This window comes from Suncus etruscus, chromosome 4 (assembly GCF_024139225.1).
Source record: "Suncus etruscus isolate mSunEtr1 chromosome 4, mSunEtr1.pri.cur, whole genome shotgun sequence".
Taxonomy (NCBI): Eukaryota; Metazoa; Chordata; class Mammalia; order Eulipotyphla; family Soricidae; genus Suncus; species Suncus etruscus.
This window is the reverse complement of record NC_064851.1, coordinates 44,621,028-44,643,879: the sequence shown is the minus strand read 5'-3', so window position 1 is coordinate 44,643,879 and position 22,852 is coordinate 44,621,028. Positions and strand designations below refer to the sequence as shown.

The window sequence follows — 22,852 nt, the reverse complement described above, 5'->3', positions numbered from 1 at the left end:
CCACCCCTATTTTGTGGTGCTCATACATACCTGGCCATGGTGCATCTGAAAATTACTTATGTTTGGGCTTGCAGACAGTAGAGCTGCCCAGATCATGCTTGATGTATGTAAGGCACCAGGAATTTGAACTATGACTATACACTCTAGGCAGGTGCTCTGAGTCCCTGTGCCATTCCACTTGGGAATTTCATGGGCCATTCTATAGCTTGGTGGGTGGGCTCAAAAAATCAATGCTTGGGCCCAGTGGTGTTCAGGGGTCACCAAAACTACATTTCATGGTGCTTCTGGGACCACAGGTACTAGGAAACAAGATTAGGGCATCATATGTGCTGGAATGTGTACTATGCCAGCTGAATTGTGCTGAGCTAGCTCCCAGGCCCTTAAATAGATTTTATTGAGGTAATAATTGGTTTATGACTTTACATAAATTTCAAGTATACCACATTATGATTTAGCATCTGTATACTTTACATCATGGTGGCCACCCAAACTCTTAATTTCCATTCATTCCAGGTTTAAATTCAAATGACAAGCCCCATAGGCATATATTTCCTCATACCACCCTTCTTTATTCATGCCATATATCACATTGGTATTCTAGTTAAAACTCAAATGTTATAATTTCTGAACTGAACAGAAGAATAAGTAATAACAGAAAACAAAAGTTTGTGCCTTCAAAGGATTAAGATGCTGGGAAACATGTAAACTGTTTAAGAGAAATTCTCTGACTTTAGACTGTAACTCACGCAAAACTCCAAAAATATGAATAGTTTATGTATATTATGGTTTATGGCAAAACAATTAAAATAGTTGAGATGGTGCCATCTTACCATATTTTCTCAAATACTTTGAAGTATAGGCATATCAGTGTTGTTTGCTTTGGATGCTATGACCACTTTTTATGGCATTTGAGAATACTTGGGCTTACACAATGTAACTGGTTGCCCATGTTAGTGATGATTGTTTTTTTTAAAAAGAATAGTCATTTTTGTCATTTTAATATACTCATTTTAAAAGAATAGTCTTTTTATAAATGAATAGTCATTTCTCTGAAACTTGGGGTATATACCGCCCAATTGAATACAAAAAATAAATGTCACCTTCAAGTCAGCAAAGGTTTATAGATATTATATAATAAAATTAAAGATTTTTAAAATCTGGATTTTATTTCTCTCTATCATCACATAATTTTGAAAAAATACAAGAGTACTTAGGATGACACCTGGCATATCACAGGAAATTAGTAAATTTCCTTTCATTCCTCTTCCCAGCCAAACAAGATTTCTTAAGGAGAAAAGAGGAAAGTGAAAAGGAAACTGGTGAATGTCAGTTGGAAGTTAATCCAAGAGAGGTGTTAGTGTTTGGAACACATTTGATTTTTATAGAAAAATAATACTTTTAAAATGCAAGTCATGTTTTGTCCTCTGGTTAAGGTAGAGACAGGCAGTGAATGTAAAGATGGAAAGAATGCTTAATTGGGAGACCAAGATATCTCATCCTGTCTCCAACAAGAAGAAGGAGAGAGCATAAGGCTCTTTTCTTTTCTTTTTTTTTTTTGGTTTTTGGGCCACACCTGTTTGATGCTCAGGGGTTACTCCTGGCTATGCACTCAGAAATTGCTCCTGGCTTGGGGGGACCATATGGGACACTGGGGGATTGAACCACGGTCTGTCCTACGCTAGCGCTTGCAAGGCAGACACCTTACCTCTAGCGCCACCTTCCTGGCCCCAAGGCTCTTTTCTAAATCTAATATGATTCACATTTGAAAACATTTTTTCTTTGAAAGTTTTAAAATATACACAAAAGTGGAATGAACAATAGAATGAACTCCTGAGACACCATCTAGTTTCAACAGTTATCGGTATATGACCAATTTTGTCATCACTTCCTGTCTCCCAGTGGATAGCTTTGAGGAAAAGCCAGATATTTCATCTTACTCACAGATTGTGCAGTATGTATCTCTAATGTCAAGGTAATTCAAGGATCTCAAGAATGAAACTGAGGAGCAGATAATTTTGGAAAACCGTTTGGAAAGCTGTTTGATGATTAAGATAGACATGATCATGATGATGATGACAATAATATTAAGATAGGCATATAAGCATGATATTAGGGATATTTATGCTGTAAAAATATTGAGTTAATCAAGCAGATACTATATATGCTTAGTATATGGTAAACTAATTGTCCTGTATTTGTGGGGGTGCATACTAGGTAGGGCTTATAGGCTATAATTTGCTGGATGCTTAAGAATCACTCCCAGCAATGCTCAGGGAACTGGTGTTGCCGTACTTGAAAGGGGCCACTATACACACAACATATACACACAACAGTCTTTCGAGATACTTCTCTGGCCCATTGGCCTGTTTTTGAGGCATTACTTTCTAATGAGAGTCTCACACTCTTGGCACAACAAACATTTTGAGTAGATAGCTCTTAGTTGTAGTAGGCTATCTGTACTCGGAGGATGGTAGTTATATACTGCCCACACATGCTTTCACTGTTCATCGTGACAGCTCAAACTCTCTTCAAACTTTAAAAGTTTCAGGAGTGGAAGAAAATAACACCCAGATTATTCTTCGACATAGTGGAAGAATGAAGAGAACTGACAACTGAAGAATATTCACAAATATTGAAAGAATACACTAAAATATTTATAGATATTGTGTTAGTTAAAACTCTTAACTTTAAACAGTTTTTGTTTGAGGCCATAGCTGGTGGTGCTCAGGGCCTACTTGTAACTCTATGCTTAAGGGATGCTTATGGCAGTGCTTGGATAACCCAGCCCAGACCTGCTGAATGCTGAGCATGTTCTCAGTCTATTGAGTTATCTGTCTGCTTCCCTATCCCCAAACTCTTCTTGATATGGCCTCACAGAGTCCATCACAGTTTCCAGGTCCTTCATCTTATCTTTCCCTCTTTGTCAAAATGGGTACCAGGCACAGTGTTATCCTGGGGGTCTATGAGTCCTACCTTGTGAAGCACTGAATTGAAAGCTGGAAGCCAGAAGCTGTGGTCAGTTACTCATGCATAACCCCAGAACTCTCTCAGTTATGAAAAACATGCCTCACAACCTGAGGAGGGAAATTTTGGTTCTCAAGGGAGACCAAAATTTGCTCAAGAGTACATGAAAATATTTAATTCAGAATGCAGATTACAGTTTATTCCTTTCTACAATGAATCTTTATTGTTCAGATTCTCTTTTTAGTCATAGCTCAGATTCCTTTCTTACAACTCTCCAAAAGTAAACCAAAAAGTAAATAGCATTCTGTCCACTCTTCCTTTCTGTGCGCCAACTCAATTATAGGGTTCCAGTGGAGATCAAACTATTTTAGTTATACAGAGAGGTTATTGGGGATTTGGGAACCAAGAAGTTCGAGGGTAAAATCTTTTAACCTCAGTCCTGCAGCTTGTGCTTATTATTGTTTATGCACAGAAATGATGGAGGCACTTCAACCCAGGGGAATAAGCAACAACTGGTTCTGTTTAGCTCTGCAAGAGGGCCTTATCTCAGGGTGGGGGAAAAGGATTAGATCATAAAATAAGTCTATGCAGATTTTCTAAACAGTACTATCCATCACATAGGCTTGCTCTAAGCTCCAGATTCTCACATGTGAGGTCTCTTAAGGGGAGAATCATTTTTTAAAACTGCTTGTATATTTTGTGTGACAGAGTTTATCCATGAGTGGACAGAAATCTTCCCAGAAGTGTGCATGTGCTTCTCGAATGTAGCACACTATCAAGTCCTATAAAAGCCTTTGGACTTAGTTCAATGTCTCAAACCACTTCTTGTCAGGAGAATTTTGTGGTTCAAGACCCCTACTTCATAGGGTTCTTGGGAGTTGAAAATGAGAAATAGAAGTGAAGACTTTTTTTGTCAGTTATAAAAGGAACACATTTAAGGCATTTCTTTTGTTATTTCATGGCTGCCAATACAGCTAATGGAATGCAACTCCCAGGAAACAGTCTCTTGTGTATATTTTATTGGTAGTGTATGTTCTTCCTTTGGAATTAGGTTTCTTGAAAAACACACAATTATTTTCATTTCCTTAGTAATTTTATTTAAGTATAACTTTGGCATCTGTCCTCCTGCCAAGGCCACCCTGTTCACAAGTCCAGGGGATGCTGCCCAATTAGGGTAGCTTTGATTCATCTGCTAGTGTGCCTTCCTCAAGCTGCACCATGCTCCTGCATACTCCTGGGGTGTGAACCACTTGGCCAAGATAATCATCTTAAAAACCCATGTAGCTTCTTCTTTTCATAAAAATGCAACTCAAATGCTGTCTGTTTAGGATGTTTTTTCACTCCAGTTTTTTTTTTTTTTTTTTTCCCATGACTTCCAACTCAGGTTGGATAAAGATCCTTTAAGGAATGATAATGGAGATGACAAGAGAGGTGTATCACCTTTATACTCTCCAATTTTAGTATATGTCCTGCCGAAGTAATGAGGGCCTAATCTATGCTAAGACTCAACATGTGTAGTGAATGTTGTTGGCTTTTTGCTCATGAAGTCCCAGCCTCAACTAATCATTCTTCCTATCATTGCATGAACCACCCCCCCATACAAAATTAGTAAATGAACAGGCATGGTTGTGTTCAAGTAAAGCTGGATTGATGGGGAGACAGAGAGAAGGTAGAAGGGTAAAAGGCATTTACCTTGTCTGTGGGTGATCTTGTTCAGTCTCTAGTGATCCACATGGTTCTCTGAACCTGGCCATCAATGATCCCTGATAAGAGCCAGGAATAAGCCCCCAAACACCAAAAATAAACAAAAATCCTTATTAATTGGGTAATGTGAATTTTACTTAAAATATTAGAATTTTTTTCAAAAAGTTTAATCTTTTTCCACTATTAAAATATTTCATAATTTTACATTATCAAATAAATACATTGAATTTATTCTTAGGTCATAGGCCATACCAAAAATATGAGTGGAATATCCTAGGACACTTCCCCCATTGTTTGTATTATTCTGTTGTAAATAATGAGTAGCTATACACAACTTTCTAATGCTTCCCTAGCTAAAAACAGAGTAACTTATTCATCAAGTAACCTACTTGACAGAATTTGAAATTCTTCTTCAAGCCTTGTGCTAATGGTTCACATGTGTATTTATTAATTTAATCACATATCAGAGTCTCAAGATGCTTATTTGTAAAGTAATGGTCAGGATTCTTTTTCAGCCTCCCATAGGGTGCTGTGAAACTCTATGTGGTACTTTATGAGCACAAAAGTATGATAGCAACACATATTTACACAGTCTTATTCTAAGATATTCCCTTTGCCTCCATTTTCAAAAAGTACATCATAGTTCTAATAAAGCTTCACAAAATTCGTTGGGTGCCTCTTCTTTACCAGATAGAGTTCTAAGGATGCATAGATGAATAATAACTAGGAGAGGGGACTGGAAAGAGTGGGTAGAAGGAGAAAAAACTTTGTTATGTGTAAAAATTGTGGGTATTTTTCCTCACTGAAGAGCAGATATCAAGAAGTTTAAGTAGGACAATATAATAATCACCTATAGGTTCTTGAACATTTATTCTGGAATTAAACATGGCAGAGGAACTATTTGGGGAGGAGGCATTGGTGATGATAAGAGCAGGAAGTCTGTAATAAAGCAGGTTGTTAGTGAAGAAGATAGAACAAAGCATTAAGACTAGAAATATAACTAGTTTTGCCAGACTGTACATTAAATTTAAAGAATATTGAAAATCACAATGATACAAATATATTGGAAAACAAGGTAAAGCTATTGAATCATTTTGTAAATAAATATCAAAGTATATTCACATTCACATAAATGGTTAGATTCAAGATTTCTGCAAGTTGGCATCTACACAATTGATTATTAGCAATGTACAGTGTTTAAAGTTTCTGAATAATTTGTGTTATTACTTTGATTGCTAAATATGATCATTGAACAGAGCTTTTATGAAGGATAATAAATGCAACATAGATTGTGATGGTTCTTTGCTTTAAAAAGTTTCTTTGTGGAATTAATTGTGATTTTATGTTTTTCTTTCAGAAGAAAATTCAAGCTTCAAGAAACAGAATCCAGATCCTCCACGTAAGTCTTTGTGCAATTATTTCGAAATAAAGCCCCTTGGGCTTTACTAAGAATGAGTTGGTTATAGAATAGTTGCCAAACTATTAAGTTTTGATAAGGAGACTTTTGTTCTTATTTTCCCTCCCTCTTTTTTCTCATACTTTCTTTTTTTTTCCTCCCCTCTCTCCTTCCTTCATTCTTTGTTCTTTCTTCCTCTCTCATTTAATAGTAAGAGTTTGGGGCTGAAGAAATGGTACAGGAGTTAAGGTACTTATTTAGCATGTGGCTGGCTAGGTTCTATCCCTGGTACCACAGGATCCCCTAATCACCTCTCAGAGTGGTAGTTAAGCATAGATCCTATTATTAGACCTAGGCTCCTCTAAGTGTGATCCAAAACAAAAATAAATAAAAATACAAATTTTGTGATTCATTGGTGTACATGGTCTTAATGAGATGGTAGTAACTTACACTGGTTAGAAGTAGAGGTTCATTAGCTATTGTAATCTGACAGTAGTATTAAGACACAGCTATGGAAATTGCTTGTTTTATGTTCCTCAATTGTGTTTACCTTCAGAGAGAGCTAGTACTAAAGAAACTAGCTGAAGGCCTTCAAGAAAATCTGTAGACTAAGGGATGGTCTAGATGGGGATGGGGAATGGAGAGCTTGTAAGAAAGAAAGAGATGTATCAACTACTATAGAATGATGGGATTGAACCCAGGTCAGCTGCATGCAAGGAAAACTCCTACCCACTCTGGCCCCAAAGTTAATTTCACAGAGGAGGGATTATATCTGGCAGTACTCTGGCATTACTCCTGGCTCTATGCTCAGGGACTTTTGCTAGTTGGGCTTGAGGAAACATATGTGATACTTGGGGTTGCAGGTCAGCAACATGGTGAGCAAGAACCCTACCTGCAGTACTCTCTACTAACTTATATTCTGAATAAGAGACACCTTAGAAATTTTATACTACTAAAAACCCTTTGCCTTGGAAATAAGTTTTTAATTTCTTATAAGTAATTAAAGAAGGCAGTTCTTTTAAACAAAAGGAGGCATTATATGTCTGTGACCTAGAATTAATCTCAAATCTAAAAACCTTTGCCAAATGGAGAAACAATTGGTTTTCTTTGTATTTTGCCGATCTTGAAACTGACATCACTTGTCACTGAGAAATGTTCCCTTTCACCTCATAAATAGATCACAGTTGAAAAGTGTGTGCTTTTTGTCTGTTTGTTTGTTTGGTGGTTGGTTGGTTGGTTGTTTTTTGGGACCATAGCCAGTGTTGCTCAGTGATTACCTGATTCTGCACTCAGAAATTGTTGCTGGCAGGCTCCTGTGCTATATGGGATGCCAGGGATCAAACTGAGTTGGTTCTGGGTCAGCTGCATGCAAGGCAAATACCCTACTTCTGTGCTATTGCTCCAGTCCCTGGAAAGTGTTTTTTAAAGTAGTTTTTAATCTCACAATACATAATTGTTAAGATTAAGTTTCATATGAGATCAGTAAAATATTATAATCTATGGGAAAAGTTTTTTCTATGTTTCTTATTCTCATTTCCTTTCCTCACACTTTTAAACATTCACAAAAATGTTTTTATAAAGGATCCCAGTATGATTTTTGTGTAATATCTTAATGTTGATAGTACTTGATAAATAACTATGGATCAGATTTTTTTATTCGAAGTTAACCTTACTTTCCAAAGCATTTTAAACTTCTGAATTAAGTTTATTGCCAAGATAAATGATAAACTGAGGAAATCTTAAAAACTTGATCATCTCCTTTATCTTTTCAGAAAAAAAAATGATACAGCTACAATATATTTTGTTGAAATCTTGGTTTCTTTCTTTTGATTTTATTATTATTATTAATTTTTTTATTTTGGGCTAGAAACTATCACGGCATTCCCAGCATAGCACTTGGAGGTCACTTTTGGTAAAGCTCAGGGGACCATGCAGTACCAGGGATCAACTTTAGGATCTTGCACACTAACTATGTAGCCCAACTTTAAGATTCCCAGTCCAGAATTGTCACTACATCCTCAGATTCATCAGTCATTGCTCATCCTTTCTGGCAGGCTTATAAATTAAATATAAAATTGCAACATACAATCAGATTAATTTTAAAAGTATGTTATTTGTTTCCCTTCCTTACAGCAGTTTTCCATGGCCTGGATACCCTGACTGTGATGGGCATCGCATTTGCAGCATTTGTGATTGGAGCACTTCTTACAGGGGCCTTGTGGTACATCTATTCACACACAGGTAAGGGTGGGTGTGTGTCCATATATTGGTGTGCTTTGAGTATGCCTGACTACACATAAATTAATGTGTGAAATATTGTATGGAAAACAAAATTCATTCAAATTTTTTACAAGAATGTAAGTGGTGTAAATTGAGTCTTACAAAAACATTTTACGGGGCCGGAGAGATAGCACAGGGGCATTTGCCTTGCAAGCAGCCAATCCAGGACCTAAGGTGGTTGGTTCGAATCCCGGCGTCCCATACCGTTCCCCATGCCTGCCGGGAGCTATTTCTGAGCAGATAGCCAGGAGTATCCCCTGAGCACCGCTGGGTATGGCCCAAAAACAAAAACAAAAAAACAAATATTTTGCTTTTAACAGTGTTAAAGAAACAAATCTTTAAACTATGTTCATATGTGCAATCATAAGAATAATGATGTTAATCTTCTGTGAAGGCTATTTTATGCTTTGGGTTTTAGTTAAAAAAAAAGTTGATATAGATCAAGTGGAAAATTTAAACCAACCTTCCAAAGCTAAAGACATCAGAATATACATATAAATGGTCAGAAAATAATAAGGGAAGCCGAAATGTTATTACCACATAGGCCAATGTACTTATCACTGTCTCCCAGAGTTCTTCATCAGTTGCTTATGCCAGAATTTCTCCACTGTTTTTTAAAACCCATGCCATCAAACTCTTTAGTAAGCTCAATTTTATCCTTTCTTTTTATAAAGTTAATATTTCTGGAATATATTTTCATAAATTTAAAACAAAACTAATGAAATAAAATACCCAATTTTGTTTTGTTTTGTTTGGGGGCCATAGCCTGTGGCACTCAGGGCTTAATTCTGGTTCTTCACCTAGGGGTCATTCCTAGCAATTCTCAAAGGACTATATCAGGTGCCAGGAATTGAAACTGGGTCAGTCAAATGCAAGGCATAGCCCTACCTGCTGGACTGTTCCTGTAAAACCTGAAAAATCTATTTTGTAAACTGTGCTCCTCCACACTTCAAATTTTGGTGTGCTCCTTCCTTCCAACTTTAGATTTTGAAATATTTAGGCTTGGACTCATAGGTTGTTCTTTTGCCAATACAGAATTCAAACACTGACACAGGGAAGGAACAAATGGTCTTTCCTTTTGTGGGAAAGCCATGGCTTTAAGTAATGCCTAGCAGGAGAATTAATCTTAGTTGTTCTTAGATTCTAGTGGTTTAGATTAGGAGAAGGCTGAATTGATCAGTCGGAGCCCAGTGTCAGACTTAGTCCCATTCTCTTCAGAATTTCACTGAGTCTCTCTTGAGACCATGAGTTTTTGGTCTTAACCCTAGATGGCCAAGATAGCCATACTGACTGCATTGGAGAAGCAGTGATGAGCCTTTGAGAAGTCACATCTTGGTCCTCATGTGAATTCTCATGTGAATATTTCAATGTTGTTGCCTGGGAAAATCATACAACCCAAAGTAGATGTTTGGGAGAGGTTAACAGTGGGGCTTTGAATTCTCAGATTATTATTCTTAATTACAGTTTTTGAGTGCAGTATACCATGAGTGCAGTATTCTATGAAAAATGAAAAAGATATAGGTATATGTAATGATTCTGAGGATAGCCAAATATTTGTAAATCTGTTTAGGTATATTTTTCCTAATGAGCAGTTGAAAGAGCATCAAGGTCAACAGACAACCTTTAGCATAATAGCATTTGAAAATAAAAAAAAATTTTACAACAATATCGACACCTTCACATCTCAACCATTTCTTACAACTTTTCCCAATGTCTTATGGGGCATTTTTTTTTTTTTTGAGTTTATGGGTTACATTCAGCTATACTCAAAACTTACTCCTAGCTCTTGCTCAGGAATAAGTCCTGACACCATATGGGGTGCTGGAGATCAAATCCAGGTGGGCTGCAAGGCAAACACCCTACCCATTATATTATCTCTCCAACCCCTACAATAGCTCACATGGTTGTGAGATTTGAGAGCTGTTGACAACTTATGCCATATATTGGGAATTACCTTGAGAATGTTTTAGGTGCCTCTATAGTCCTGGGGATATTATAACTAATTACACACACTTACTTATTGGCCGTACAACTGATATTATTGCCTTATCATGAACTCTATCCTCCAAATATCACAGTTTGTCTTGGGCCCAGTAAGATTAGGAAACTAAGATCCCCAGTGACATTCATGATTGGAATTCCCTCCTCTCCCCCTTTACCAAACTACTTTTGACTATCCTGGACTCATTCTGAGCCATGCTTACAAGATAAGAGATCAAATTTTTCTTTGGTCTAAGAAATACAAGGTGTTTATACCCTTGAAGCATACTGTCATGAGATTGACTCTCTAGTCTCTGGGCATGTTAGTTGTCAAACCCTAAGGTCTTTCTTTATGGTCCCAGAAAATTTTCTGCTCAGTTCCAGTTGTCAGAGTCTTTCTTATGTAATTATGTAATTTCTGCTCATTCGAAGTTGTCAGAATCAGTCTTCTTTAATTAGTGATCTTGGTCAAGATCAAGTGATCTTGATCCTATGACAGAAGGTCTTCTGATTTCATGTCACTGTTAGGTAGTGACGTAGGGCAACCTGCCCTTAGATCGAGTTATTGCTGCTTCCTTGTAGTCAGGATATCATATGAATCTACTCTGGCGCAATTTGGAGCCAGAGCAGTATTTAGGCCTTCAGGGGTGGGGGCGGGGGGGGAGAGTTTGATTCCTGGTGTAATTGTAGGAAACTGTGCCAGTACTAAGGTTGGAACTCAGGGGTGGGAGTTTGATATCTGATCACATGAGGCCCAAGTCAGGTCCCCATGATGATTGTTCAGGGTGGAAGGTGCCCCTGCATTATAAAATTGATGAGTTCTTACCCCTATTAGATAAGAACTTCTTTCTATACATAAGATTTCTCCATTTTAGTATGCCTATGCAGAAAAAAAAAAGAAAAGAAGAAAAAAAGAAAACAAAAGCAATGCCAGATTATATTATTGGTGCATTTAGGGGTAAGAATAACAATCTGTACAATCTCTGTGGTCAGGTTTTGACCTGAGTTCTTATCCCAAACAAGACTTTTTACTATAATTTCTTGTTATGTAAAACCAAAATAGGCCAAAAAAAAAAAAAAAAAGAAAGAAAAAGAAAGAAGAAAAAGGAAAAAAAAAGGGGGAATGAGAGGGCTACCTCTACATATGTAAATAAACATTAAGACTTAAACTATTAAGGAAGTAAACATACAAAGAAAATATAGGTATTTATATTGAGTCTTTTGAGATAAGTCTGATATTTTAAATTTAAGTTATTTCTTCATGTTTATCTTTTGGTTTCCACTAAATGAAGGTGGGAGGCTATGGGTCCACAGCCAGCAAGACTCAGGGCTTATGTATGGTTCTGTGTTCAGGTCACACCTGAATGACTTGAGGACCATCTAAGGTACCAGAGATCAAACATAGATTGGCCACCTGTGTTAATTTTCACAAAAGTTTTAATACTGAATTCAAATTTTCATCTATTAAATTCAATTTTTTCTATGAATTATAAAGTAAGTCTATTATTTTTTCAAGGGTGCAATATCTCACCCATCTGTGAATATAGGATGATTCAAATTAATGTTAATAGACAATTAAGTCATAATTATTAAGTACTATTAGTATAAGATTAAAATAGAGTGACTAATATGGGATCGTTTAAGAAAGGTTTTTGGACCTCTCTGAGGGTGATTCAATAAGTCTTTATTGAAGAATTGATAATCACGTCTTGAGCTTATCATGTTTTTTTTACAAAACAGGTTTTTCTGTTTCCTTCCTGGTGTGGTTCTGTCTGTCAGCATTCTTCAGGGTCACAGCATTCAGCACATAGGTTCATTTGATCTCCCTCCATTTTTTTCACTTTGGTTCTTTGCCCTCAGCTGCCCCTTGTGTTATTTGTTTCTGGAACTATCACCAGTTAGTTTTATCCTCTTTTTAGAGTAAACTTCCTGTATTCTGGTGAGGAAGGGAAGGGTCCTAGCCCTATGAAGTCAGGAAAGGGAGCTAAAAATTTTTACTGTCCCTTATATAGCCAACTCTAGTTCTTGTAGTCCTTATATCCATCCTTTCTTCCAGAGGTATGTGATGCTCCAGTTTTTTAGTTTTTTAGGATTTTGAACTAAATGATTTTCAGTGTTGGCTTTGAATTCAGTTCTCTTGCATTTTTTTAGTCCGTTAATATTCACACTTTTTATCACCAGTTTCCAAGATTTTCCTGCTGCTGTCTCTCCTCCTGCTCTCTTTTTTCTTGTAGATTACATGTGGGTTTTTTTTTTTTAATTCTCTAAATTGGGGTAAAAAATGTGGCTTGTGTGGTAAAACATATACTTTGAAAGTGGAAGGTCCTAGGTTTCAATCATTGGTTCCATATGGCACCTGAGAACTGCTGGATGTAGCCCTCCAATGACAATTTATTCTGATAAAAATCTGAGTTTATCACTTTGGTGAAACTTTCCTCTAGGCATATGTATTAGTTGCAGTTTTCATACCATTGAATGTCTTTATTTCTTGATATTCTAAAATTTAAATTATTAATTTAATGTGTACTCCTGTAAAGAGAATTTTAGTAAAGACTATTTTCAGCCCTTTATTTTTTTATCATTCTTAAGAAAATTTCCTACCATTCTCCAAACTGAAATATGAAGTGTTTCAGGATGATGCCTTGTTCTTTATTATGATCTATCTTATTGTCTATCTACTGTCTTTGTGACCTCTGAACAGGATGCACTCAAAGTTGATAATAATCAGAGCAAGAAAGGTGGGACATATGAGCATGCCCTTAAGGTGTACTATAATCAGAAATTAGACTTGGAAATTGGATTTTTTGAGTGACTAGTCTTACCCTCATGAGTTAGCTGTGCTGTGTATCTCTTTAGTTCGCAAAGACAAGATCACAGTTTTGCAAGGTTACTGAAGGTGAGAATGCTTAACCCAGCAATGTATACAGCTTTCTGAACTCTTTTAAGTCTTACAAAAATGTCCAGTCTTTACAATTGCTCAGATATGTTGGCAGAAAAAAAGTCTTAAGAGTGTTTTGCCCTTCATTTGTTTTTAGCATTTATTTTACAACAAAATAATGAAGTCTCTAAGGCTTATATTCAGAAATCCCCAGATGAATGCACTACGGGTTTTCAAAGAAAAAGTCCTTTACCCAGGTTTTTAGAGTTTTGATTAGGAGAAACTATGGTGATTTCAAATTTTTTGGCCTCTCTTCAAATTTTCCTTATTTCTAGTTCATATGAAAAGAAAAGCAGTGAGATCTCAGGGATCTAAAATATGCAATCAGAATAGTCAGGAATCCCAGTATTACTGTCAAGAAAACAGGACTTACAAGACTTACTCTTTTCTCTCAAATGCTTATCTTAAATTATAGTAAATTAATTAGGGTAAACTAAAGTGTACCTACCTGCTTACAGATTAATCATACTGCAGAAATATAGGAAGAAAGTGATAGGGCATTTAAAAGAATTTAATTACTGGCTTAGAACATTTCTTTTATCTAAAACTGATAATATGTATTTACATATACATATATATACATATATGGGGGGGGTTTGCCACACCTGGCAGTGCTCAGTGTTTACTCCTGGCTCTGCACTCAGAAATTGCTCCTGGCAGGCTTGGAGGATCATATGGGATGCCAGAAATCAAACGCTGGTCTGTCCCAGGTTGGCCGCATGCAAGGCAAATGCCTTACTGCTGAACTCTTTCTCCCTCCTAAAACTGATATTTAATCTACTTTATTGAGTAACTAAACCTGTAAAAAGGTGTTTTAGCTTGGAGAACTGGGAGAAACAATTTTTGAAAATGATAAATAGTAGTTGAAAATTTCTTCAGACTTAACCCATTCTCTATAGAAATAGGCTTGTGATTTAATTACAGTTGTAATGTCAAGAAACCAAGGCATTAATTTGTATGAAATTGTAACCAAGACATAAACATAAAGGAAAAATTTTTTCTATCCAGCATCAAATAATAGTAAATGTAAATCATCTATAGACATATGGTTTTCAGTCCAGTATTAGTATATATTTCCCAAGAAAGCAATTCCTTAAATTCTAATAAGTTTAATAAATTATTTCATAACCAATTCTTCTAATTAGCCATTTATTTTTTTATGTAACCTAAATCCCCTGTGCTGTCATTAAAACTTGTTTTCTGGTATACTGAACTCAAGGGACTAAAGAACAGCTCTCTGTTCCTCAGTAATAATTCTCTATGGGTAGTATTTGTAAAGGGTCTCCTTTGGACTAATAATCAAGATTCTGGGGCCCGAGTGATAGCACAGTGGTTAGGGCATTTGCATGCAGCCAATCAGGATTTGATCTCCAGCAACTCAGCCTGTCAGGAGTAGTTTATGATTGCAGAGCCAGGAATAACCCCTGAGCACTGCTGGGTGTGGCTCAAAACTAAAAAATGATTCTTCTCATCTTTTTTTAAAATTCTATTATTTCCCATAGAGCCTCTCTGCTTACATCTTTCTAAGATAAAGCTCTTTCTCAGGACCTGCCATGCTGAAAGACATAGAGATAAGAGTCCAATTGTAAAGTAGAGGTGGCAAGAAATCTAATCTGAATAACAAGCTAAAGAAATAAATGTTTTTTTCTTTAACAAATATATATATTTTTTCTATTTCTAAAAGCATCTCAGTCAGAGGTATTTTGTCTGGATGGAGCTACTGTTTTAATATCTTTGTCCTAATATAACCTCTTCTAGAGTACCACAAGCACCAAATATATCTTTTCATAACTCACTCTACCTCAAGATTTCTTCCTTCATGTTTGGGCTTTTATTTGTCTGCTTTAAATTTGGAATTTTAGAAGAAAATCATAGAAATCAAACACATTTCTTTGAATGGCCAAGTTTGCTATTTATGGGCAAGGAGCCATCCTTGAACTCCATACATTAAACTGGAGGATTTACATCACATATTCCTGAAGTCTTCCTTCCCCATCTTCTCCAGAAGTACATGGTTGTTTTGTTATCCATGGAATGCTTTAGAGAAAGTCTTAGTTTTAAGAAATCAGTTATCACTGTGCTAGATGGCAAGAAAACTAAGACTCTTCTTGGAAATCCCAGGAGACTTCACTGGTTTTATTTTATTTATTTATGTATTTATTTGTTTGTTTGTTTGTTTAGGGGACACATTTGGCAGTTACATTTGACTTCCTATGCTCATAAATCACTCTTGGCAGTGCTCAGTGGACTATATGGGGTGTCGGGTATCTAACTCAGTTAGGCTGCACACAAGCCAAGTGCCCTGCCTGCCATACTATTTTTCTGGCCCCAATACCTTTTATTTGCTTTCTATGATAAAAATTTTTGTAATGTTGCTTGCATCTGACAATGAGGAAATGTTTAACCTGGTGATTTTACAAAATCTGCAGAATAATATGAAAAATAGCCACAGACGTAGACAGGATAGTATAAATTGTGTTTTTGACATTTCCAAGCAGATTCTCAGATAAAGATTTTCCATGGCATGTTACTGGCTCCAAGTCACTAGATCATTAGGGTAGGTGAACTTACTCATTTGGGTTAAATTCAATCTTGAGAAGAGGGGCTGTTTTGTTTTGTTTGGGGTTTCATTTTGGACAGTGTTTTGCATTAACAGCATCAGAATTTCCAGAATTCTACAACTTGAAAGACCTTTCTAATGAACACTGATGAAAATAAACTGACATAGCAACAAATTACATTTGGCAAATAGACATCGGAAAGCAAATATTCAGACTTCCTGGGCAGGGTATAGTACTGGCACCTTTCCTAAAAGTGAATAAGCAAACACATGTCAAATTTTGGATGATACCCACTTATTGGCAATAGATGAGACAATGCCCTTTGACTAAACAGCATTGACTGACCATTTGAAACTCAGGTAAACTTGAAAAGAGGGGGACATTGATCTATCTCCTACTTGACCTTTCATTTAATTGGAGAGAAAATATTTTATTTTTTGAGAAGATATTTTTTTTCAATGTGCTGCATGTACAACCATGATAATCTTTCTAATTGGTAAAATGAAGTTTAGCTTAGTTGTAAATACCATCTGGGTTTTAAGGAGGCTAAATTGTATTGTTATTTAGTTTTAGTACCACACTGGTGTTCAAGTCTTATATCTAACTGTGCTCAGGGATCTCTTCTGGTGGGATCCAGGGGACCATATGTAGTGTGGAGATCAAACTGGGGGAGAACTGTGCATAGCAAGTGCCTTACCCACTGTAAAATTTCTCTGGTCCTGGATTTTTAAAACATAAATGATGACTCAGACCCTAGCAATAGTATACTGGGTACACTTGCCTTGCATGCAGCAGACTTAGATTTGACCCTGGCCTCCATGTAATTCCCTGAACTCTGCCAGGAGTAATTCCTGAGTGCAAATCCAGGAGTAACTCTGCATATTTCCGGGTCTGGTCTAAAAATTAATTAATCATAACATCATAACATTTGGGTTTCTGCTTTGGTGTTTCTCTCTCTCTCTCTCTCTCTCTCTCTCTCACACACACACACACACACACACACACACACACACACACACACACACACACACACACATGTTCTCTTATCCTCTCTCTTCTCCCTCTCTTCACAAGAATAGACAAGATTTTTCTTTTTAAAAATCAAACCCAGTTCTAGAAAAGGTGAGTTTCTAATAGAGGGTCGCTCCCACCAAGGTGGTCTTGCCCATCTTTTATGACAGACACACATCCTCAGAGGCAATGTTGGGAAATGTCCAAATATAGAGATTTTCCCAAAAAGAGAAAAATGAAACTGCAATGTTTCTGAATTTCTCAAGAATATTGACCCTTTCTTTCCCCACCCACACCCCATCCCACCAATCCCAGGAGAAAATTTAATCAGGGAAAATACAGGCGATACAAAATATTATAATAAGCATAGAGACGCCCTGTGGTGGTTGCAGAACTGCATTGTAGCTCTGCGGATCATAAATATGATGACAGAGAAAGTTGTTACCAGACCGAAGAGTTTGAACTAGTTGTGTGCCTTGCAGGGCTGCTTTCTTGCTGAGGCCCCAGAAAGGGAACAGGGAACAGTGTTGTCCTGCAGTGGGCTGTTCTTGGAGGGCAAAGCTTTTGCTCTGTTTTGCTTTAATGAAGTTGCTGGAAGGAGGATTGGTTGCTTATCTGGATTTCAGCTGTGTGTTTCAGAAAGACAGGAAGGAGTCAGCTCATCCAGAAACAGACCTGGCCCTTTGGGACTTCCTGCATGGGAGAGAGCAGGCATAGGCCAGAAGTTTATACTCTGCTATTTTTCTTCTAATAAAATGCACTATTTGCCATTGGAAAGCCTTGATAACTTTTTCCTACCTAGAGCCATCGTTTTTTGTTGTTTTGAGGGCTGCTCTGAGGCCTGTTTCACCAAAGAAAAATCAACACTAGTTTTCTGCAGTGCTAAATGCAAACCATGTGTGTGACCCTGTGTTTCCTCCCTCCTAAAACTCTGCATATTTGGCAGGAGGAATGGGTTTAGCTGAAATGCAGTGGAGAGTGTAATGAAATGTGGGATTCTTAATGTGTTAGAAGATACTTATACATTGTACCCCATAGTAAGCACCTTGGGGGTTTGGGGGGACTGTTCTCTGCCTCTGTAGTCTCCCTCTTCCCCCATCCCAGCAGCCAAAGCCCTTACTATGCCAGTAATTCTCCTACAGAAGTTTCCTCCCACTTTTGTGTGCTTGGAGCTGGAGCTAGGCAAAGTCTAGGTTTTGAACAAGTGCCTTCAGATGAAAAGCTAGAACTTTCCACCACTACCATAGCTTACTTAGTACACTTTAAAGGTTACCTGCTCCAAACCCTGCAGTGCTGTGTGAAGGGCAAGCTACCATGACACCTGAATCTAGGTGCTGCCTGGGATTTCTGATTTTTTTTAAAGTTTCAGGATTATGGAGATACATGTCAACCTTCCAGTATCTCAGTCACACTATGTTGCCAGCTTAAGATCACTTTTTTCCCCCTGTGCAAGAAACTTTAAATAGGAAACTCCAACAAATGGAAAGGACTTCTCTGCCTCTAGTGAATAGATACTTCTGTAAAGTAGTTAAGTTGTAGGTGGGGGTATTCTGGAATGAACAAATGGAACATTTCTCACTCTTTGCCCCTTTCTTCTTACCTGCAGGAGAGACAGCCAGGAGGCAGCAGGTACCCACTTCACCGCCAGCCTCTGAGAACAGCAGCGCAGCACATAGCATTGGCAGCACGCAGAGCACACCCTGTTCCAGTAGCAGCACAGCTTAGCCTGTTGGCCGTGGCCGAAGGCAGGACCTCCCGGCCACAACCAGAGTGTTTATTCAGACTTGGAAGACTTGATTGTGGTTACCTGTAAAGAGAGAATGAATTTCAATATAAAGATCACCTGTATTATTCACACACACACACACACACACACACACACACACACACCACACACCACACCACACCACACCACACCACACCACACTCCAGGGCTATTATGTAGGTGGCCCTAGACATAACTAACACACTAGGATTTGTGTGAAAAAGCTAGGGTGGTGGCCTTCTCCACCAGCCCCTCCTGGTTTTGGGGGTTTTCAATGTGAAACACATGCCAGTTTTTTAAATGCTGCTTTGTCCGGATAAGAACATCCATGATTTGGGATCCTGAGTTTTACCTAGACTCAAGAAATTGGTAAAAGGATAAGAGCCAGATAGAACCAGTGAGATGTGGCCAAAGATTCTTTTCTAACTGAACCAAGATGTAAAAGCAAAAGATGTGTTCTGAATCTCTCTAAAGTTTCTCCTTGTGGAATTTGCACGTTTGTCAGGATGCATGCTTCACATCCGCTCCACACCCTTGGTGTGTGTTTGTGTGTATGTGGGGTGGGGTGGGTAATGCAGGACTTGATGGGTCCTACCCTCAGGACTGAATCCTGACACACTTCTAAGCAACATTCCTTTCTTGTTCCTTGGGTCACAACCATGCTAGTGACCCTATCCACTTCCTTCTCTCCCTCCTCCCCAAATGGCACGCAGCCTGCAAAACTGTCTTAATGCAAATTTCTTTCTTATCCATTTAGATGTGGAAATAGCCAGAAACTGGGGCTACAGACTTGAGCTCCTTTATGACAGTCTGTCCTGCTAATCTGGCATGTCAGTTGAGACAGATTTCATTTGTAAAAATGAAGAGGCATTTGTACAGGACTCTATGTACTCAAGTACAAAGTTTATAAACTGTCATCTGGCATATTCATTTTTTCTCAGATAAAGAAGGGGGAAAAGGCCCCTTGGAAAATGCCCTGTACCTCCAGAGCTGGAATTTAAAATTCTTACATATATTTGGTAGATATTTATGTTTTGATTCAAAATAGGTCAACCTTTTTAAACAGACTCTTGAGAAAAGAAAGCTCTGTGAGATACAAATGCCTGGCAGACTATGTTCAGTTCCAGTTGGTTATCTGGACAGTATCCCCAGTTCTGCCAAGAAAATATTGGGATAAAGAATGGGTCACTCCTTTGGGTTGCTTTAGTTCTCTTGCCTTAAATACATCCCAAACTCAAGAAAGCTTTGAGGTAAATTTCATGAAATGGAATCATATGATGCCGCTTTACAAACAAAATAAGCTCAGCTGATACTTACATGTTAAAAAAAAATAATAATACCAGCAGAAGATACCAGTGCCAAGTCAATTTACTACTGAGGACTGCTTCCTTGCCAATAAATATAAATTTTCCACAATTCCCCCAAACAACTCAGAATTTTGTGGGACTAGAATGTATTCAGAATATTTATATACAAGTCCCATTGACCTTATAGTTAAGTTGCACCTGATTCTTTGTAAAGGAAATGTGAAATAGGAGATGATGATGACAGACATAGGAACATGATAGATGGAGACTGACTGTTCATGTAACCACTCAGTGGTATTCTAACTGATGGGATTCTTCAGATATTTCTAAGGATATCATTTTAACCAAAACAGATTACTTTGAGGGCTAAGATTTCCAGATATCTACACTGATATAAAGAAAAACTTACAGATTCCCACGTACAAAGGAAGATGTGAGATTGAAGAGTGTTTTCCCCTCAGTTAATTTTTTCTAACATAAGGTATCAGAGTAGAGAACCTAGATCACGCTACCTGTGTTTGAAAGATAATGCGCTTTGCCTAACCTTCAGCAGAATGTATTGTTTTAGTATATTCTATGTAAAAATATTTAAAGATGTCTTCAGAGAAGACTAGAGTCTTTAAGTCACTTATAGCTATATTTTACTACCAAAAGAATCATGTATAAAGGTATATTTAAGTGTCTTAGATAAATTTAAGTTACTCCATGTTTAATTTCAGTTACTGTGAATTCTTTTGATCAGTTCTTTGTCTTTTAAAAAGCCCTTTCCATCTTGCTACAAAGAATATTAGCTCTTAAGAGGTATTAAAGATCCAATGCCAAGATGGACAGGGTTAAAAATTTTTTGTAATATATTTAAATGTATATTTTTGAAAGAGATACTACATTGCCAATGATTTTATAAATAAATTAAAATTTACAGATTTATGGAGACAAACCAAAAAAAATTTTAAAGCAAAGAAATATCTTTTTTGCTGTTCTTGTCAGAAGTCATTTAGATCAAGAAATCTGTGCTAATGAAACCCATAGATGATTGGAGTATGATTGTCATTAATTGTTGAAATATTTCTAAACACAGAACATTTTTAAAGTGTTTTTTTTATCTTCCTGTTACAGCATTTCCAATTGCTTCACACTTCACAGTTTTAATACAAAGTACTAGCTCTATTTTATAACACATTGTGCAAGATTAAAAAAAAGTTGTTATATTCCAATTATGCTTTTCTGTTTGCAAAGTTGTTCCTTATGTTTTTAGGCCACAGCCTTAATTCTCAGAAGCCATTTTGTTTTGTTTGCTTGATAAAATGCTATTGTTGAAATGCTCTGAACTGCAAGATAGATCATCTGTACAATATCCTACAACTTTTCACCATGTGGTGTTTATCAGCTTTTACTCTGTACTTTAATAGTCAGAGAATTCTAAGCTATTTCTGTAGCATTTTCTAAACAACAACAGTGTCTTTTCCTTGTCTCCTAAGATTGCTAACCCATTCCCTGTGTGTGCTCTGTGGTGGGTATGATTGAGAGTGAGTATGGGGGTGCAACCCACCCCAATCTTTCTGTACTGTAACTACCTCAAGGTTTGAGTGAAGGTCGTACTGCTGGTTGTGTTCACAGAGCACATTTTGTTGGATAATCTTGTGTGTTATTTTTTTTTCCTGTTTGTTGTTTTCTTGGGGTTGTTCATGACACTGACAGATGTTTTTCTAAAAAGGATTATCAGTTTCCAGATACAATACTTCTCTCTTCTGGTTTTTCCTAAATGAGCCTGATTTTGTTGCTGTTTTCATTATATATGAGGGTAAAAAGAGTACCCTTAAAATCCCTGTGGCCAGTTTGAACACCCTGGTGTACTTTTTTCTCTGTTCAATGAGTCTGCAATTTTGTGAACATGCTTAGATGTATAGTTTTGATAACCACAGTTTTAAATCCTTTATCTATGCATAATAAAAAGATATATCAATTATTAATGTGTGTCTTGCGTTTGACCATTATTAAATCTCCCCCCCCCTCAGGCTGCAATAATGCCTTTTCATGTGTTTTCTCCTAAATTGTCTGCTTTAATTGTGTAAGTCAGGTGACTGAAAGAAACTAGATCACTGGAGCATAAAGTAGGGGGGTGGTTGCCCTTGAGCATGAAGGACCACAGGAGCTGTCATTCTGCTCAGAAAAAGTGACAGCAGACCAGCAGTGTTGTCAGCTCTGAAACCCAGTCCTGGGCTTTCTGTCAATCATTCAGAGGTGAGGAACAGAAATAATATGTAAAGAGTGATCATTTTTATTTTGGATGTACTGATTTTATCCCCTCTGTATATTCTCATGGTGATTTCATATTTCTCATCAAAATGTCAGAATCAAAATCAACTTTCAGCTGACCAAACTAGGAACCTGTAAATCAAACTTGACTTCATTTTGGCTCCTCCATTCCCATATTAAAAACAACATTTTTTTATTTTTTTCTCTGGAATATCTTCTTCATACCATGTTGGACTCCAGACAAAAACCCATTTATTACTTGTAACTTGAAGTTTTACAGCAGTCTTAACCATCAAGCTAGTTTTATAACTGTGCCCTTCACTTCTCTAGCAAAAAAAAAACCCAAAAAACAAAAAAAAAAAAACAACAAAAACTTCAAGTTACTCAGAATCAAGTCACTTTTTACCTAAGCTTTTAAGCCATTTCTTCATCTGCTTCATCATAAAATTCAATCCAAAAACATGATTTGAAGAGAATCATCTACCTACATTCCTAGCTTTTATTCTCACCTCTTTGCTTACCTCTCCAAGTAATGAGTGGAAATTATATTCCCTACCATATGAATTCTAGTTTATCAAAGATTAAATTGATTATGTGTTTGCAGATCCCACTTATATCTCTGCTATTTTGGGGGGCACATCCAGTGACACACAAGGTTTACTCCTGGCTATGCACTCAGAAATTGCTCCT

The 22,852-nt window shown here is 37.1% G+C and overlaps 1 protein-coding gene across 1 annotated transcript in view; it reads left to right on the top strand.

Moving 5' to 3' along the window:
* TGFBR3 (transforming growth factor beta receptor 3) overlaps positions 1-21,872 on the top strand; it is a 173,588-nt gene extending 151,716 nt beyond the window's left edge. The window contains exons 14-16 of the mRNA XM_049772193.1: positions 6,026-6,067; positions 8,198-8,305; positions 18,441-21,872. Coding sequence (XP_049628150.1) covers positions 6,026-6,067; positions 8,198-8,305; positions 18,441-18,559 — 269 coding nt within the window. The 3' untranslated portion in view covers positions 18,560-21,872. The remainder of the gene's footprint in view (positions 1-6,025; positions 6,068-8,197; positions 8,306-18,440) is intronic.
* The last annotated feature ends 980 nt before the right edge of the window (positions 21,873-22,852 follow it).